This window comes from Poromitra crassiceps (genome assembly GCF_964638095.1).
Source record: "Poromitra crassiceps genome assembly, chromosome: 11".
NCBI classification, from domain to species: domain Eukaryota; kingdom Metazoa; phylum Chordata; class Actinopteri; order Beryciformes; family Melamphaidae; genus Poromitra; species Poromitra crassiceps.
The window spans coordinates 32,707,494-32,723,445 of record NC_139643.1 but is presented as its reverse complement, the minus strand read 5'-3'; the positions used below and the strand labels follow the sequence as shown (position 1 = coordinate 32,723,445).

At 42.8% G+C, this 15,952-nt stretch overlaps 1 protein-coding gene across 3 annotated transcripts in view; it reads right to left on the bottom strand.

Annotated features, from left to right (window-relative positions):
• Nucleotides 1-15,864, bottom strand: part of tbc1d5 (TBC1 domain family, member 5) — a 44,290-nt gene extending 28,426 nt beyond the window's left edge. For 2 of the 3 annotated variants that reach the window (XM_083646543.1, XM_083646545.1), the window contains exons 1-7: nt 15,799-15,864; nt 6,810-6,863; nt 6,108-6,226; nt 3,644-3,701; nt 2,436-2,544; nt 2,069-2,158; nt 1,550-1,624 (exon numbers count right to left, since the gene is read on the bottom strand). In XM_083646543.1, coding sequence (XP_083502669.1) covers nt 1,550-1,624; nt 2,069-2,158; nt 2,436-2,544; nt 3,644-3,701; nt 6,108-6,207 — 432 coding nt within the window. In that variant the 5' untranslated portion in view covers nt 6,208-6,226; nt 6,810-6,863; nt 15,799-15,864. Of the gene's footprint in view, nt 1-1,549; nt 1,625-2,068; nt 2,159-2,435; nt 2,545-3,643; nt 3,702-6,107; nt 6,227-6,809; nt 6,864-14,014; nt 14,097-15,798 lie in introns of all 3 variants that reach the window. The other variant, XM_083646544.1, reaches the window with a different exon arrangement.
• Nucleotides 15,865-15,952: the final 88 nt, after the last annotated feature.

The following is a 15,952-nucleotide window of genomic DNA, read 5'->3' as shown; positions in this document are numbered from 1 at the left end:
GTTGAGTGCCATAGCCGAGATATCTCGTCTTACATAATCCAACGGTTAAGTGCCATAGACGAGCTATCTCGTCTTACATAAACATTTTTTTTTTTTGACGGTGGGACATCAATCAACCCCTTTTACGTCTTCTATATCACTATTGGAGCAAGAGAATGTGTATAATCTATTTTACCGACCACTAAGTGGCGACAGTTCTCTCCAGACAGAGACAGAGAGAAAGCCACAGCCACGGGACCCGTGGCTGTGGCTTTCCGTGCTGGAGAAAGCATTCTAATTTTCAAGGAAATAGCTGGGCGTTTTTTTGACGGTGCTACGTGGATCAATGCCCCCCGCGTCTCCTATGGAGATATTGGAAGTATTGAATGTGTATAATCTATTTTACCGACCAGCTAGGTGGCGACGGTCCTCTCCCGACAGAGATAAAGTCAACCAAAAGCAGCCGCCTCCCGCGGAAATGGCTTGGCGATTTTACAGTCAGAAACGAACGAGCCTCATTCTCATACTGTAGGCGGGGACGCTTTCGCACTGCTGCGGTGGGGGGTTCCAGAAATGGACTGGGTGAGCAGCATAAAGCCTAGAGTCGCACGGGGCTTCATCGGGGCTCTCAAACCCAAGAGACAGTGAGACCTATCCACACTCGCTGCCAGGGAGAGAGGCTGCTCAAACTCGCTGCTCAAACTCCCAGCAGCAGAGCACTCCGCAGCACAGACGGAGGGAGGAGTTTGGAGACACACACACACTCTCTCTCTCTAGAGAGAGAGAGAGGAGAGAGAGAGAGAGAGAGAGAGAGAGGAGAGAGAGAGAGCACACAGAGTGGGAGACAAGGGCACCCATAATCACAGGCACGTGAGGTGGTTCTAAAAATCCATTTATCTCCAAACTCTCTGAAAATCTCTGAAACCATGCTGTACTCAACGGCTAATATCTACATAACTACTAACTCTGCAAACTAACTCTTTTAGACAGAGAAAGCACACATTCTATTAGTTATTTTTAGATGATTGGTGTTCACGAATTCTTAACAGAAAATAATCCTCGGCTCTTGTAAAATGAGCCAGAATCCTCAAAAAAAAACCTGGCACAACTTACCTACAGGATTGAAAAAATGGCTGGCACTCAATGTGTTAATAAATAAAAAACCTCAAGATTTACTCGTAATTCCTCTGTTTCTATAATTCAGTCTATGACATCACTGATGATGTCACAATGTCTACGACATCATTAGTGGGTATGACGTATGACATCAGTCAGTGTGGGTATGACATGATCAGTGGGTATGTCTGTCTACAGTATGACCGATTGTTCATCATCAGTGGGTATAACATCATCAGTCTGTGGCGTTTGTATGCTCAGTTGATGGATTGTGTTTGTGTTGGTTGCCGTGCCGCAGAATCGCCGCCCTATTATGTGAAATTTATGAAAAGACTGACAGAGATTGAACACTATACACACACGCACACACTCATTCTCTGACACACTCACACACACACTCATTCTCTGACACACACTCCACACACACTCCACACACACACACACACACACTTACCCCCTCGTCCTGGGAGAGTGGATTGTTGACCACCAGGTCCTGCTGGCCGGCAGCCTTGCGAGGGTTGGTGATGTGCTGCGAGAACAGACCCACACAGCCATCACTAACAGCCTTTCACTGATCACCATCAACTCTCACTATGGCTGCACAACTAATAGTGCGTAATCTTATTGCCTTTTACAATTAATTAATTCTAGCAGGCAATTTTTTATCTCATTTAGAATGTCTGTGGTAGTTGAAAGTAGTGAAGACGTATTGGTTGTATAGGACGCACAATAATAGTTGTAATTTTGTTCTTAAAATCATCAAGATTAATTATCATGACATGATTTGTGATCACCATATCTAGCAAAAATAATTGGGGTAATTATTTTAGCTATAACTGTGCAGCGCTAATTGTCACCGTTTCAAGCACTGGCCTAGAAATATAAGAAGCTCACAGCTGTGGGTGTGTAACTAGTTTCGACTGGGCAAACTCATCATCTCAGTCGGGGAGCGGCCATGGAGAGGGGCACTCACCGTCTCTTTTATCTTCTCATACTGGCCCCGGACCTCCTTGGTCTTGTTGATCCACAGACTCTTGTCCTCTGGAAGCACCTCCAGGTACAACTGGCAGACAGACACCCAACACACGGGTTAGCAAACACACTACTGTACTGAGGGAGGATCACTAAGTCCTACAGTACTTCACAAGTCGCTAATGCTAATAACATACAGAGACACTTGACTATCAAAACTATGTTTAATCAAGACTGCTGTAATGTCAATTTCCAAGCCACAGACAGCCCCATCAGCAAAAAAAGGGCAAATTGACAGAGTTGCAGTCTTTTCCGAGGAAGGCATGTTTCCCAAGCCACTTTAATCAAACTCGATAAGAGGCAGTTACCTTCCAGCATACGCTGCGAAAGCGACTGCTCCGCAGTCGACCGCTGATGCCTGCCTGTCGGATCCTGGCCACGTAATTACTGTTGAGGAACAAGTCATCCCATTCTTTCCTGCAGAGAGAGGGAAGGGGAAAGGCAGAAGAGAAGCCATTTCAAGGTCGGTCCTCTACATCCAATTTGGGCCCGATATTCCATCTAACATTATGTCATGCAGTGGTATACCAAGAGGTTAGATATTCCATCTAACATTATGTCATGCAGTGGTATACCAAGAGGTTAGATATTCCATCTAACATTATGTCATGCAGTGGTATACCAAGAGGTTAGATATTCCATCTAACATTATGTCATGCAGTGGTATACCAAGGGGTTAGATATTCCATCTAACATTATGTCATGCAGTGGTATACCAAGAGGTTAGATATTCCATCTAACATTATGTCATGCAGTGGTATACCAAGAGGTTAGATATTCCATCTAACATTATGTCATGCAGTGGTATACCAAGAGGTTAGATATTCCATCTAACATTATGTCATGCAGTGGTATACCAAGGGGTTAGATATTCCATCTAACATTATGTCATGCAGTGGTATACCAAGAGGTTAGATATTCCATCTAACATTATGTCATGCAGTGGTATACCAAGAGGTTAGATATTCCATCTAACATTATGTCATGCAGTGGTATACCAAGAGGTTAGATATTCCATCTAACATTATGTCATGCAGTGGTATACCAAGAGGTTAGATATTCCATCTAACATTAGTAGGGATGCACCGATATGAAAATTTTGGCCGATGCCGATAACCGATATTAACATTGCGCTTATGGCCGATAACCGATGTTTACCGATGTCGATATGATCTGTGTAAAACCACATTTCTATGATCATCACATTTTGTACATAGTGAAAAACACATCTAAACACTGAATTTGAAAAAGTAATGCATTTCTTTATTTCCAAAACTTTTGGAAAAGCCCATAAATCATAAATTTACTGCATTATTTCATCTCAATGTGAAGAATTTGGCTGATACCGATAACCGATATTAACATTGCAACATCGGACCGATACCGATATGTTAAAAAATGACTAACATCGGCCGATACCGATATGATTGCCGATATATCGTGCATCCCTAAACATTAGGTTAGATGAGCGAGTTGGGCCGAGGAATTACTCACACACAATATCAGAATCACTTACCTGTATGAGAGGAAGGTAGACTGAGACTGTGAACAAGTGCTGCTGTCAAGGGATCCTCCTGTAAACACACACAGACACACACAGAGCCACAAGGGGGCGATGTAAACAACCTATGCTGAGGAGTGAAACCATAAAGCAATGATCTTCAAAGCATGTGAATGAGGGACCATAAGCAGCATAAATGAACACCTGTCCTGTCAGGAATAAAAAAAATAATACATAATTATTTAATAATAGCCTACGGACATTTCGAGGAAGACATGCAATCAGTCTGATCTTATCACAAAGAAGGCTGGCTCTGATTACCACGACTTGTTTTCATTTATTTAATGGAGACCAGAGGTGAGGTAAGGTGGTCGAGTTCAAACTGCTGATGTGATGATGCAAAAATCCCCCAAAGTTTATCCATGCAAACGCAGTTGTGTCGGATCGAGGTCGGATCACGTTCTCACCAAAAACGCCCCGCACCAGAGTTCGTTTGGAAGCGGATCGAGACCACCCTTTCTTGGCGATCTCGGTCCGCTTGTTTTGTCCCGCATCCGAGTGCGATTGTGTTCACACTCCCCCAAACGAACCGCACCAAGGGGGAAAACGCTCTCTCTGTTTCGGGAACAACTGCTCCAAACGAGATAGGTGTGAATACACCCTTAAAGTACGCATCACAGCCACTGGCCTGTTTATTGTTGGCAGATGACGTAGACGTATTTCTGGGGCATCACATTCCAGCCATGCAGATGGGATAGAGTGAGAAGCAGGCAAAGTGACAACAGAAAGTAAAGCACCGTACTCATTGTCGTCTGTAGGTGAACATGCACTCCAGTCGGAGAGCTGTCTATCAACATTAGTTATTGTTCCACAGGGACACGCATGAATATTCATCAGTTACACACACAACATGCCAACAACAACCCCCCCCCCCCCCGCCTTTTCCCTGTCTCACACACACAAACCACCCGGCCTTGCCCGTGGGCCTTACCAGCCGTGTCCATGACTCACACTGACACACTTCTCTATTCTCGTCCATCTACTACCTCTACTACCATTTTGCCCTGACTTTTTCTGCTTTCTGCCTCTGATCATACCGACTGGTCACAGTCTCTGTAACCGCCTCCACCACTACATTTAGTGTAACACATCTGTGTGTGGGGTTGTAACAGCCTCCACACCACTACATTTTAGTGTAACATCTGTGTGTAGGGTTGGCACGATGGACGATGGCATCGACCATCGTTGATAGGCCGACCCCCATCGACCTCTGAGCCTTCTACATCGGACCATCGTGATTAATTATCTGCAGGAATTAAAATTTTGCAGATTTAATTTAAAAAAAAGGGCCAACTCCACTCAACCGCGACGCACGAGCGGCATTAAACAAGCGTACCCTGTGCCCAGTTCAGAAAAGCGGTAGAGCAGAGAGGAGGAGGGGGAGGATAAGCAGAAGTCTGACTCGGAGGTGTTGTTGACTTGTTGTGAAAATGTAATGACAAAGAAGAAACTTCACGTTCTTTCCTGTTTTCAACCCAATGTGAGTAATTTTACAAGTCTTCAACTGTGAATTCAACTCGCCTGTTTCCATGAAGTCGCTCCATTACATAGGCTGCTGCTGCTGTGTTTCCATCTCTCCTGAACCTAATGTTCAAAACTGAGCCCACACAGATCTAACGTCATCCGCCAGTAATTCTGCCCGTTTTCTGACAGCTAGTTAAATTCAACACACACACACGTTGTTGGTCAGGATCTGTAATGTTAACGTACTTATTTGTTTTGCGCCTTTCAATATTGCTGGTAGTGATAGCCTGGCTCTGTGCTGTAGTAGTAGCCTATCCAAGCCAGCTGGTCTCTCATGACATGTCGAGCTCAGCTGTCCTGTTGTAAACGTGAACGTGCATTGCAGTGACGCAGCCAAACGGCACCGCGGCAACTTCAGAAATCATTAATTAACGACGATGCCATCGTTCATCGTGATGTTTCGCTGTGGAACCATCGCGATGGCTATTTGAGTGACATTGCGCAACCCTATATGCGTGTGTATTCTGTCTCTGTCGTTTACTTTATATTTGTTTTTTTAATCTGGTTTTTACAAAGGTCCATCCAACATTGCAAATTAGCTTAGGCTATAAATGTTATATGTGACATCAGACCGTTTCTTGTTTAAATGTCCCATGTCTGTGTATCTGTCCTTATTAAAATAAACATTGAAATGAAAAGGAAGATGACATCCTCCAATATATATATCTGGTGGGTGGCTACTGACAGAGGGGCTTTATGAAGTAAAAGTTTAACAAAGTAACACTGGTTTCTTAAAATGTAGACATGGATCAACGAGCAAATTAAGGTCCCGACATGACAGGAGTACCGGTATGCTAGGTCCCAGGACCAGACTGGGTTGGAGGGGGTTAAAGAGTGAGTGTGTGTGTGTGTGTGTGTGTGTGGTGTCTAGGAGCTGTGGCTGGGGTCCACATACTGCTGCGGTTCCGGTTGAAGTTGTTCAGCGGGTCGAAGCCCGTCTCCTGCTGCTCGTCTGTCTGGAGCGGGTGCGGGGTCTCAGAGTTGGGTTGCTGCATGACCGCGACCCAGCGGGACCTGGAGGAACGTGGTAGGAGACAGAGAGCCAGAATTAGAAGAATCACAGGTTAGTAGTACAGCAGTATAGCACAAGACTACCAGAGACACAAGCCAGATAGTTCTCCACTTTGTTGTGACTGCATGTTTTGAACTCAGAAAAAGGCCCTTGAGTACTGCAATTAATAAAGTGTTCCTACTACTACTAATAAACAGTAAGGCAGGACCCGATTCTGAATATTCAACTATCTGTTGTTGTTGTTGTTGTTGTTGTTGTTGACGACCGACATGGTCTGGGGAAGTAATGCAAAACCAAACTAGGGTCCAAAATTAACTTTTTTTTGCCCACCAGCCAAATGGCTAGTGAATGCTCAAATTTTACCAGCCACTCACCATTATCTTTTGGCTGGTGGTGACTGTGAAGCAAATCTACCAGCCACTTGCATATTTTGTGCTATCCATCCATCACAGCACCCCCCGCCCTCCCCCACCCAACGAATATCCAAACATTTATTGTTGATGACTATCGAATATCACAAGCCCAACAAATGGTACTCGGGCCAGCCCTAATGACAGCATTGAACGGTTTCATCTCTTTACTTACTGTCACAGCCTAGTGATCCTCCTCGGCCAAAACTCAGAGAAGAAGAGGTTTTGTCTGCAAGAAGAAGCAAAGATGGAAAGACCTTCAGATCAAGGAGAACGAAGAACACCGTTCAGAAATAGGCCAAATAAACGATTTGTGATCATAAAGACACATGCACCACTCATGAGAAGGGAACAAAAACTAATCATATAAAAAGCGGTGGAAAATGTGAGTTTTGGCATGCAGCGGAGGGTAAAGCGCAACTTATGGTTGGATGTCAAAGCCCTCGCCGTGACCGCCATAGGGCTACGCCGCACTGCCGGCGTGCAGCTCCCCAAAAATGTGATGGATTGTCGGGGCGCGATGCAACTGACGCGAACAGCGCAAGTATACTATAATGTAGAGGGAGATAACAGGACAGAGTGAAAGCTACCAAGTATAGCCACTACATTCTGTCCTTGTGCTAACTTCTACTAGTCATTGAATTGAAATCATAGTGAAATCACACAAGTACTCATTTTGCTGGGGTCTCCTCTGGGACCCCCTCGTCAAGCTGACGTTGGAGTATGTATGTCTAGCTGCCACGACAACATCCCAACTCAAGGCTCACGTTGATGCATGTTTCTCACTTAAAACCCACCTAATCTCAGTTTGTCCACCTTTATATCTGCAGAATAGAACTGACTCCTGTTGTAGGCTGACTTCAATCTTTCCGACGTGAAATTCACAACATGCATCAGAGTAAATCAAACAACTTTTGTGTTTGTATTAATACTTTGCCTGATCATGATGACAGACTGGAGGCTATAGTTTACCCACCTTTTGTATTTACCACATCATCAGCTACAAAAAGACATGACATTGATTACAGACGGTGAAGAATGGCTTAAATTAACAAGAGGCACTTGAGCTGCCTAATGTCTCGCCATAATCACCAAGATATATTAAACATAGCCAGTTTGGCTAATGAGGTCATTAATTCGCCAAATTAATGCATTAATTAGCAAATGCATTAATTAGCAAATATTTGGATGCAACACGTGTCTTCACATAACACAATGGGTAGTATTAACAGGAACTCTATCTTAAAGCATTAAGGAGTTTGGACTCTAGTTGACTTCCTGTCAGTTATTGCATTAGCAAACACTGCAACAGGAAGTAAGCTTATGGCCCATTTAGAATGGGTTCCTAAATCCAATCTGACGCTCTACACTAAAGTGAGATCGCCACTGTCGGCTCCATTCCAACAGTGCTCCCAATTTACCAACGGTCCAGTTTGTTGCCAGAGTGCGCTGTGGTGCTCGCCGGAGTGTGGCTATTTACGTTGACGAGTTGAAACCGTCTAAGCACAAACTTTCTATCATCTATTGCTCTTGAGTTATTGTGTTCACAAGAATATGTTTACACACGTCGCAGATGATGATGATGATGATGACATCATCTCCTGTATGTACCATAGTGGAGGGACATCAAAATCATGTGATTTGAAAAAAACAACTACAACAGCATGACGTGCAGTCGTGCACTGCGCAGTGGACAAAACATCAGTGTGATGCTGCCTCATCAAAAACAGTCATCTAAAAATAATAAAGTGCGACTCAAGCAAGTGCTAATGGTAAAGCAGTATGCAAACAAATTGTGAGATGGAAAATGAATAGGAAAACACATGGAATGACAAAAAGAATGACTGATACAGTATGCCTTTTTTTTAAATCCATTTATATATTCAGTAATTTATTCACATTTTAGAGACAGAATAATCAAATTGAATTTATTTGACACATTTAAAGCAGCTACGAGCAAGATTTTCGATTGTTATTAAACAGTCTAAATTTAATATCGATGCCTCACATCTTACTTCAGATAGTAGACGAGACCAACGCTGAGTAGCCTCGCTTGAACGCCGAGTGAATCGGCCAGTGTTGTCTTGATGATTAGTCTGTCAGCGGGCCGGAAGATCAGGAAGTTTGCGGCAGCCACTTCGGCCATAACCACAAAATTACAAAATTACTTTCAAACCAACTGTTACAATATAACGAGAGATGTTCGCGAGAGTAGAAAACCCTTTGATGTAGAGAGAAAATCCATCCTTCTTGTTTTGGGTCTGTTGCTAGGCAGAGCGAAACGGTTTACGGCAGCTGTAAACAGTTGCTAGGCAGAGCGAAACGGTTTACGGCCGTAGCAGCAGACCCAAAACAGCTGTCCTCGCTACTTTCTGCTCTCGCGAACATCTCTCGTTATATTGTAACAGTTTGTTTGAAAGTAATTTTGTAATTTTGTGGTTATGGCTGACGCAAACCGTTTCATTTCACTTCCTGATCTGCCGGCCCGCTGACAGACTAATCATCAAGACAACACTGGCCGATTCACTCAGCGTTCAAGCGAGGCTACTCAGCGTTGGTCTCGTCTACTATCTGAGGTAAGATGTGAGGCATCGATATTAAATTTAGACTGTTTAATAACAATCGAAAATCTTACTCGTAGCTGCTTTAACAAACACTATTCTTTTAGTAACAGTTTTTTTTAATGCATTAATGTGAATGTAATGAATCATTTCTTAAAATGTTAAATGTATCTAGGCTATTTCATCACTGAACTAGTCTATAATAAATTATTAAGTTGGCAGACAAGAGTTTCTGCACTCAATGCTGAGGAATCATAGTTCTGAGAAAAGTTAATAAACTTTCTCTGTGAAGACATCACAGTGTTGCAATCTAGGTTAACCAACTCTGTCTCATTCTTTATCCGGCTTGGGATTATTCCAAGTTTTGAATACGGTTAGCGGCGTTAGCGTTAGCCTAATACACAGGCCTACAGAATAGCACGCATCCCCTTTTATTAATTATGGAAATAACATAACAAAGGCATCTCTTAAACCTATTAACCATACGAATGGAACACCGCTCGATAAATCAGCTCCGCACGCCATCAAAATTGAAATAATTTGATATGCATAATGTATGTGTCTGTTTTCTTAGGCAACATCTGTTCCCCTCGAAGACTAATGCCTTCCTTAAGTCCGTGGGGTTTTTCTCCCCTCACTTATAAAAAGGACATTATCCTATTAAATAATCGGAACTAATCCACAACTATAGGGAGAGGGAGAGAAGTTAGAACTGCTGTGAATAGGTACACTCGCTCAATAATGGCCTGTTTACTCAAGTTTTCCAGACCGGCATGAAAGATGATCAAAGTTTCATGCACAACTACACACATCATTGTAATCAACTCTCTCACACACTATTGATTGATGTACCTTAGGGCTGAATGATGTGCAAAAAAAAAATCATATGTGATTGTGATGCGAGTCATGATTTTAGTAGGAATGCTAATTTTTGCATTTCATTTTCATTTTCACTTTTATTTATTTTTACTGGTCTGTACCAAACAAGCATGTTCCCTTACGTCTAGAGAATATGATTTGTAGGCCGGAGCATTATGTAGCACCACAATTCGTTTAATGGTATGATGTGACACATTTTACCATCATCTAACAAATTGCAGCTCCAGTCCTGCAATTTGATGTTGCACTTGGCCATATCGTGATTTCAATCATATTTAGATTAATTGTTCAGCCCTAATAGCGTATGTCAATTAAGATGGAGGAAGAGTGAAAAACTTGCATTGTCTACCTATAAAGTTGCATTAACAAGTCGTAACAAGTAGTATAGCACAGTCCTGGAAATGCATCCAGCACTTAGGCCATGTTCAGACTAGGAGGCCAAATCCGGTTTGTGAACTTTAGTGACCTATTAATGATTCTATCCAGATTGGTTTTATGAGTCTGGACACTCCAAGTCTGATTTGTGTCACTTGTCCCAAACCACATATGGAGGTAGTTTCCAATCTGCTTCAAATGTGCTTTTGACTGATGTGTCTTCAGTGTGGACGCGCAGATCCACCAAATCTGATTTGAACGTCACTCGCAACTCGTCATCAAATGCTTCTGCGCAGGAAAACCACGTCCCCAACGTACGTATTTACTGACGCCCACATCGTTACCATAGCAACCCATGCAGATAGGCTGTTTAGGTCTGGACACACAGATTCGACTTGAAAATCAGATTTGTGGCAGACTGCGGACACACTCCCAAATCAGATTTGGGAAACCAATCAAGATAATGATGATTAAAGACTTTATCAGCAAATCGGATTTGCCGGTAATGTGAACATGGCCTTAGTCCATCCCTGTCAAAAAATAATAATTCCAAACTTCTTAATGAGACAAAATACCAAATCACTCACTACTACTTTCACAAGGAAGACTGTCTTCTGTGATTCTCTGTGTTTTTGTCTGCGAGCCCTTGTGTATGAGTGAACGCTGTGGGTAGAAGACTTGAGGCGTCAGCATGTTACAACAATCTTGCCTGAAGCAAGTCTTCCATGAGCCTTCTGCTGCCTGCCTTCATTAGATCCTTCCAGAGTGGAACCTCCCGTACGCAGAAAGAAACAACGTCCCAACTTTGCAACATAATAATCAAGGCAAATTATCTGCTGCATAATTTACTTCATTGCACCTGGAGACGCCTCAATAATTCAAAACGTGAATCTTTCATGAAATAATCAAATCAATACATAATGAAATGGATAAATAAATCAACAGACAATAACGCTGCATGCATCTGTTGCTGAGGTTGAAGATCTGTTCCTGGGATTTACCTCCAACAGACCATGAAGCTAAACCCACACTGCATGGATCATACTGTAGGCCTTACATGTCTTATCACATACATATGTACATATGTCTTATCATGACCATTCACAAACCCTATTTGTGTCTTTCTGACATCAAAATGACTGTTTTGTGACTGAAAGCATAGTGAATTCAAATCAGATAGCCTAGCCCTGAGTTTCGACTTATCCTTCAACAAGCATAATTAATGACCCCTAGCAAACATTTCACTTCCCTTTACTGTAAACAAATGTGTTTTATAGCCGGCTAAATGACGGTGAAGTTACAGGCTGTGTGACTGAGCAAAACAAACATATAATAATAATACCCACTCATATTGCTTTTATACTTTACTTTTGGGGGCCCTCTGAAGGTACAGTAGAGGTTACTAGCAGACATTCAAACTGAAAGTGGCCACACACACGTCACCAGACTAGAGCTTATAACTTTGCTAGTTCCTGGTTTTTCTACTGGATCAACACTGGGCAGCCTCAAAGTTTTGTTTTGATGTCATGAGAATCTTCAGGAGCCACAGATCAGCTGAGAGAGAACCCCTGGGGGGCAAGCTGTTCCCTCTCACATCACTGGAGACAACAGGGCAAATTCAGGCTTGTGAGTGAGGCATATACATACAGCTTCAAAAAGCACAGACAAGCTTTGGCCATGGATCGACTGCAGTTATAGGAAATAACCGCAGATTCAATGCTCAAGCTGAACTGACTTGACATAAAAAAAAAATAAGACATGCTTCAGCTTCACCCACAGCAAGCTTGTAGGCCTGAACAGCACAAAGACTAAACTATACTAAAGATGAGTCAATCATATTAGATGTTTGGCCAATGTGCAGCTCCCCTCATCTGAACAAGCTGTTCAGATGGCTAATTTCCTCAAAATTAGCCTAATCACCAATGTAACCTGATTAAGTAAAGTAAGGCTACATCCCAACTGTGTCACCAGCCATTGCCAGATTAGTGAGTGATGCAAAATACATTGAGCAACAGAAAGAGTAATAACGTATCGTGGGCTTAATAAGAGTACAAAAGTTCAGCAGGCATTTGAGAGGAGCCGCCACTGATGGCAGCAGAATGCGAGAGAGCCGAAGAGAGAAACACCGCTGCTAAACAAACTCACATGTCTCTCTGCTTCAACACGCAATTACAGTCCAACAGCCTACACACAGTCACATGATCTGCAGGAGGCCAGGCCTGTGCTCAGGAGGACCTTAACCTTCATAGACCCCTGAACATGCTCGGTCCATACTGACTCACTCCATACATTAAAAAAACAAATATGAACACAATCCTGCTCCTTTAGACATTACAGCTATAAAACATAACTTGTGCTGACCTTACACCAAAAGACTTGAAACGATTTTTCACTGTCACGGACACATTTCCAATGTTGACTCGGAATAAAATCATGAGAGTTTTGCTAGAGGTGTGGTGCGCTCCAGTCATGTCGATCAATTGGTCATTCGCCTTTTTCACTTCCCATCCAAATCACCCATTTTGTGTCTAAAAGGTAGGAAGGAAGTAACACAGGTGCAAGCAGAACATTAATGAGGATTTCCAAAATTCCAATCCATTTTGGTGATCCAGTGCTGGGGGGCCCTCATTAAATGTTCTGCTTGCACCTGTTACTTCCTGCCTTTTAGACACAAAATAGGTGAATTGGGTGGGAAGTGAAAACAGCTAGGCACTTCTGAGGCATCAAACATAAAGCCCTCCTACGCTGGTGCTCAGTGTTGCCAAGGAAAGTAGCTATTGGCTGCTCAGAAAGTGGCGACGCTAGAAGCTGCTAGATGACATCACGCTAATTTGCATATTTAAAAAAACCTACGCGCTGTGTGTGTATCTGTGTGTGTATCTGTGTGAAGCACTGACAGGGAGAGAGAACGAGAGAGAAACCCTGGCAGCAGCCGCACCAATTTATTGCCAAATGCACTGGATTCAACACATTAACGTTGCTTAAGTTCACATGGTCAGAAAAAGTCGATTTGTCGCTAGTCGCTTTTGAGAAATAAAGTCTGAAAAGTAGCTAAATATAGCGACAAAGTCGCCAAGTTGGCAACACTGCTGGTGGTAGGCATTTAACACAAACTGAACCAGCTTAGGTGAATCACTTTGTCTGTAAACAGTTAACAATCTCAATCAGTGTTTCTCAAATCCTGTTGTTTTTATGAAACCATTTCAAACCCCATTGAATAAGCTCAACAATGCTTTGTCATCAAGCTAAAAGAGTTTTGCCCAACAGCGACGGCACTGTATGTCAGTAAGCTAAGCTTATGCTTCCTCTAACTAACTGAACAGACTATGGTGGTGTTTACATGGCTCCTGCTTTACTCAGTCACATTATTTGTCTTCATTGCTAGAATCACATTGTAGAATCACATTGTCCATGTAAACATGGTCAATACCCCTATTTCACATTACACCCAAAGCAGCCATTTTGTATAGAAGTAACACGATATAAAAAGGAAAGTGCATGCACTGACATAAATTGTATATAGCCTACAATTTAGCAGGACAACTGCTCGTATTTCTCCAATCACCTGCCTTTAGGGGGGACATCCGCCTATCATCGCTCGTTATTTTCCCGGAGTTTCCCTTTCCGTTTTGACCAGGTTTTCCCACCTTGAAGTACAGATGGGTAGGTGGGAGCATTTGAAAATTGCAGGAGTCAACTCGTCTGTTTTAAGAGACTCAAGTTGTTTACTGTTATAGAAGAGTAAAGAAACCAGAAAATATTCACAATTAAAAAGCTGGATTCAGAGATTCTTTTTTTAACGTTTTCTTAAAAAATAACTCAAAAGCAATTAAACGTTTACAACTAGTTAGTTGGCAGTTAATTTAATAGATGGCAAGTTAATTATTATTATATTAGCATTAATCGGTGCAGCTCTAGTAAACAGGTAATGCAGTCTCCATTAATTAGAAAACAAATCAGAACATTCTGCAGACATTTGACAGAAAAGACTAGCCCTATATCTAAGATTGTTTATATACTACAAAAAGTGTATTTCATTTTCGGCCTCTCCCAGATCACACAGGTGACACTTTCTATTCTCTCTAGTGTCCAGTTTCCACTGCCAGAGACAAGCTACCACATCTCAACTGGGCACAGACAGACCTACGTTACATTTACATCCCAGATGTGGGATTTACATCACAAAGTGGCAGATTTTCCTAAGAAGACCTCACAAAAACAGAACTACTGAAATAGGAAAAGCTTTTATAGCCATAACACACAGACACAGCAGGTGCATAAACAGGCAAAGAGAAATCCAATGAATAGTCTGATCAGACATTCCCCCCAACATGCTGGGCTGGCATCTATTTCCCAACACTGTAGATGTGTGCAGTATTGGTAAACTACTGCAGACCAATGGACCCATTTCAAGCAACCCTTTTTAGGTGCTAACAAAAACAGGAAGTAAAGCTGTACGCTAATACCATTAATTATGCTTCCATTCCGTTTAGGCGTCCCTGTGCCAGGTGCCCTCATTAATGCTAATGATTACACCTGCGTTATTAACTTACTGCTTTACCACCCCAAAAGGTTGATGTGAAATTAGCCTATGGTGGTAACTTATATACAGTCAATGGTGGTAACGTAACGTGACCTCTCTCAACACAGTACTATGCAGGTTGGGTTCATTCGTGGTATAATATAATAACGTCCAGTCTCTGGCTCAAATGGGGTATTACAGAGAGTCCTTCACTGGGACGTGGTGTCCAAAACAGCCCCTAACAAGTCAGACAGCAGTCTCCCTACACGGTTTCCTCTGAAACAGGATTTAAACCGTGTATGCAGTGTTACACCCAAACTCTGCACATCATTTGCAAACAGTTCCTACACGCTTGTGTGTGTTTGAGATGATTTCTCCCACAACACAACGCATACCTAATTACGCCATTTGTCTCGACATAAAAATGCACGCACTAACTAGCCACAACCCGCGGGATTCTCGGTGCAGGCAGCAGGCACAACGCCAAACAGCAGCTAGCCAGTCTCCAGCCTGTCTGCCCGCAGCCACAAAACGAAGGCAAAGATAGTTCAGAGAAACTTATAGTCATACGCAGCTGTTGTTGGCAGTGCTGTCTGAATGTGAGATGAGAAGAGAACTGTTATTTGGGGATTCGAAACAGGTAAGCTAGTCGTGGTTAGCAACTTCTCACAGAGGCACGGGCCTACTTCCGACATAGCGTTACTGTCAAGCAGCGAAACAAAGTCGTAACACACTCACTCATAACTGGGTAACATGTGTGTGCTGGCTGCAGAGTGGAACAAAAGTAATTCACAGACCGATATAGACTTTCAGTGTAGTTCAGATACCTGTTCAAATCACGCAGGACCTCTCCATTCTGCTGTGTCGGCCTGTCTGCTGATTTGTAAACAGTGGAGGATCAGGCGGATGTGCTGAAGCCCAGCTGACTGGTCATGTGACCACCGGGGCGCTGACGCTGCTGCTGCGTTCAGGTACCATACG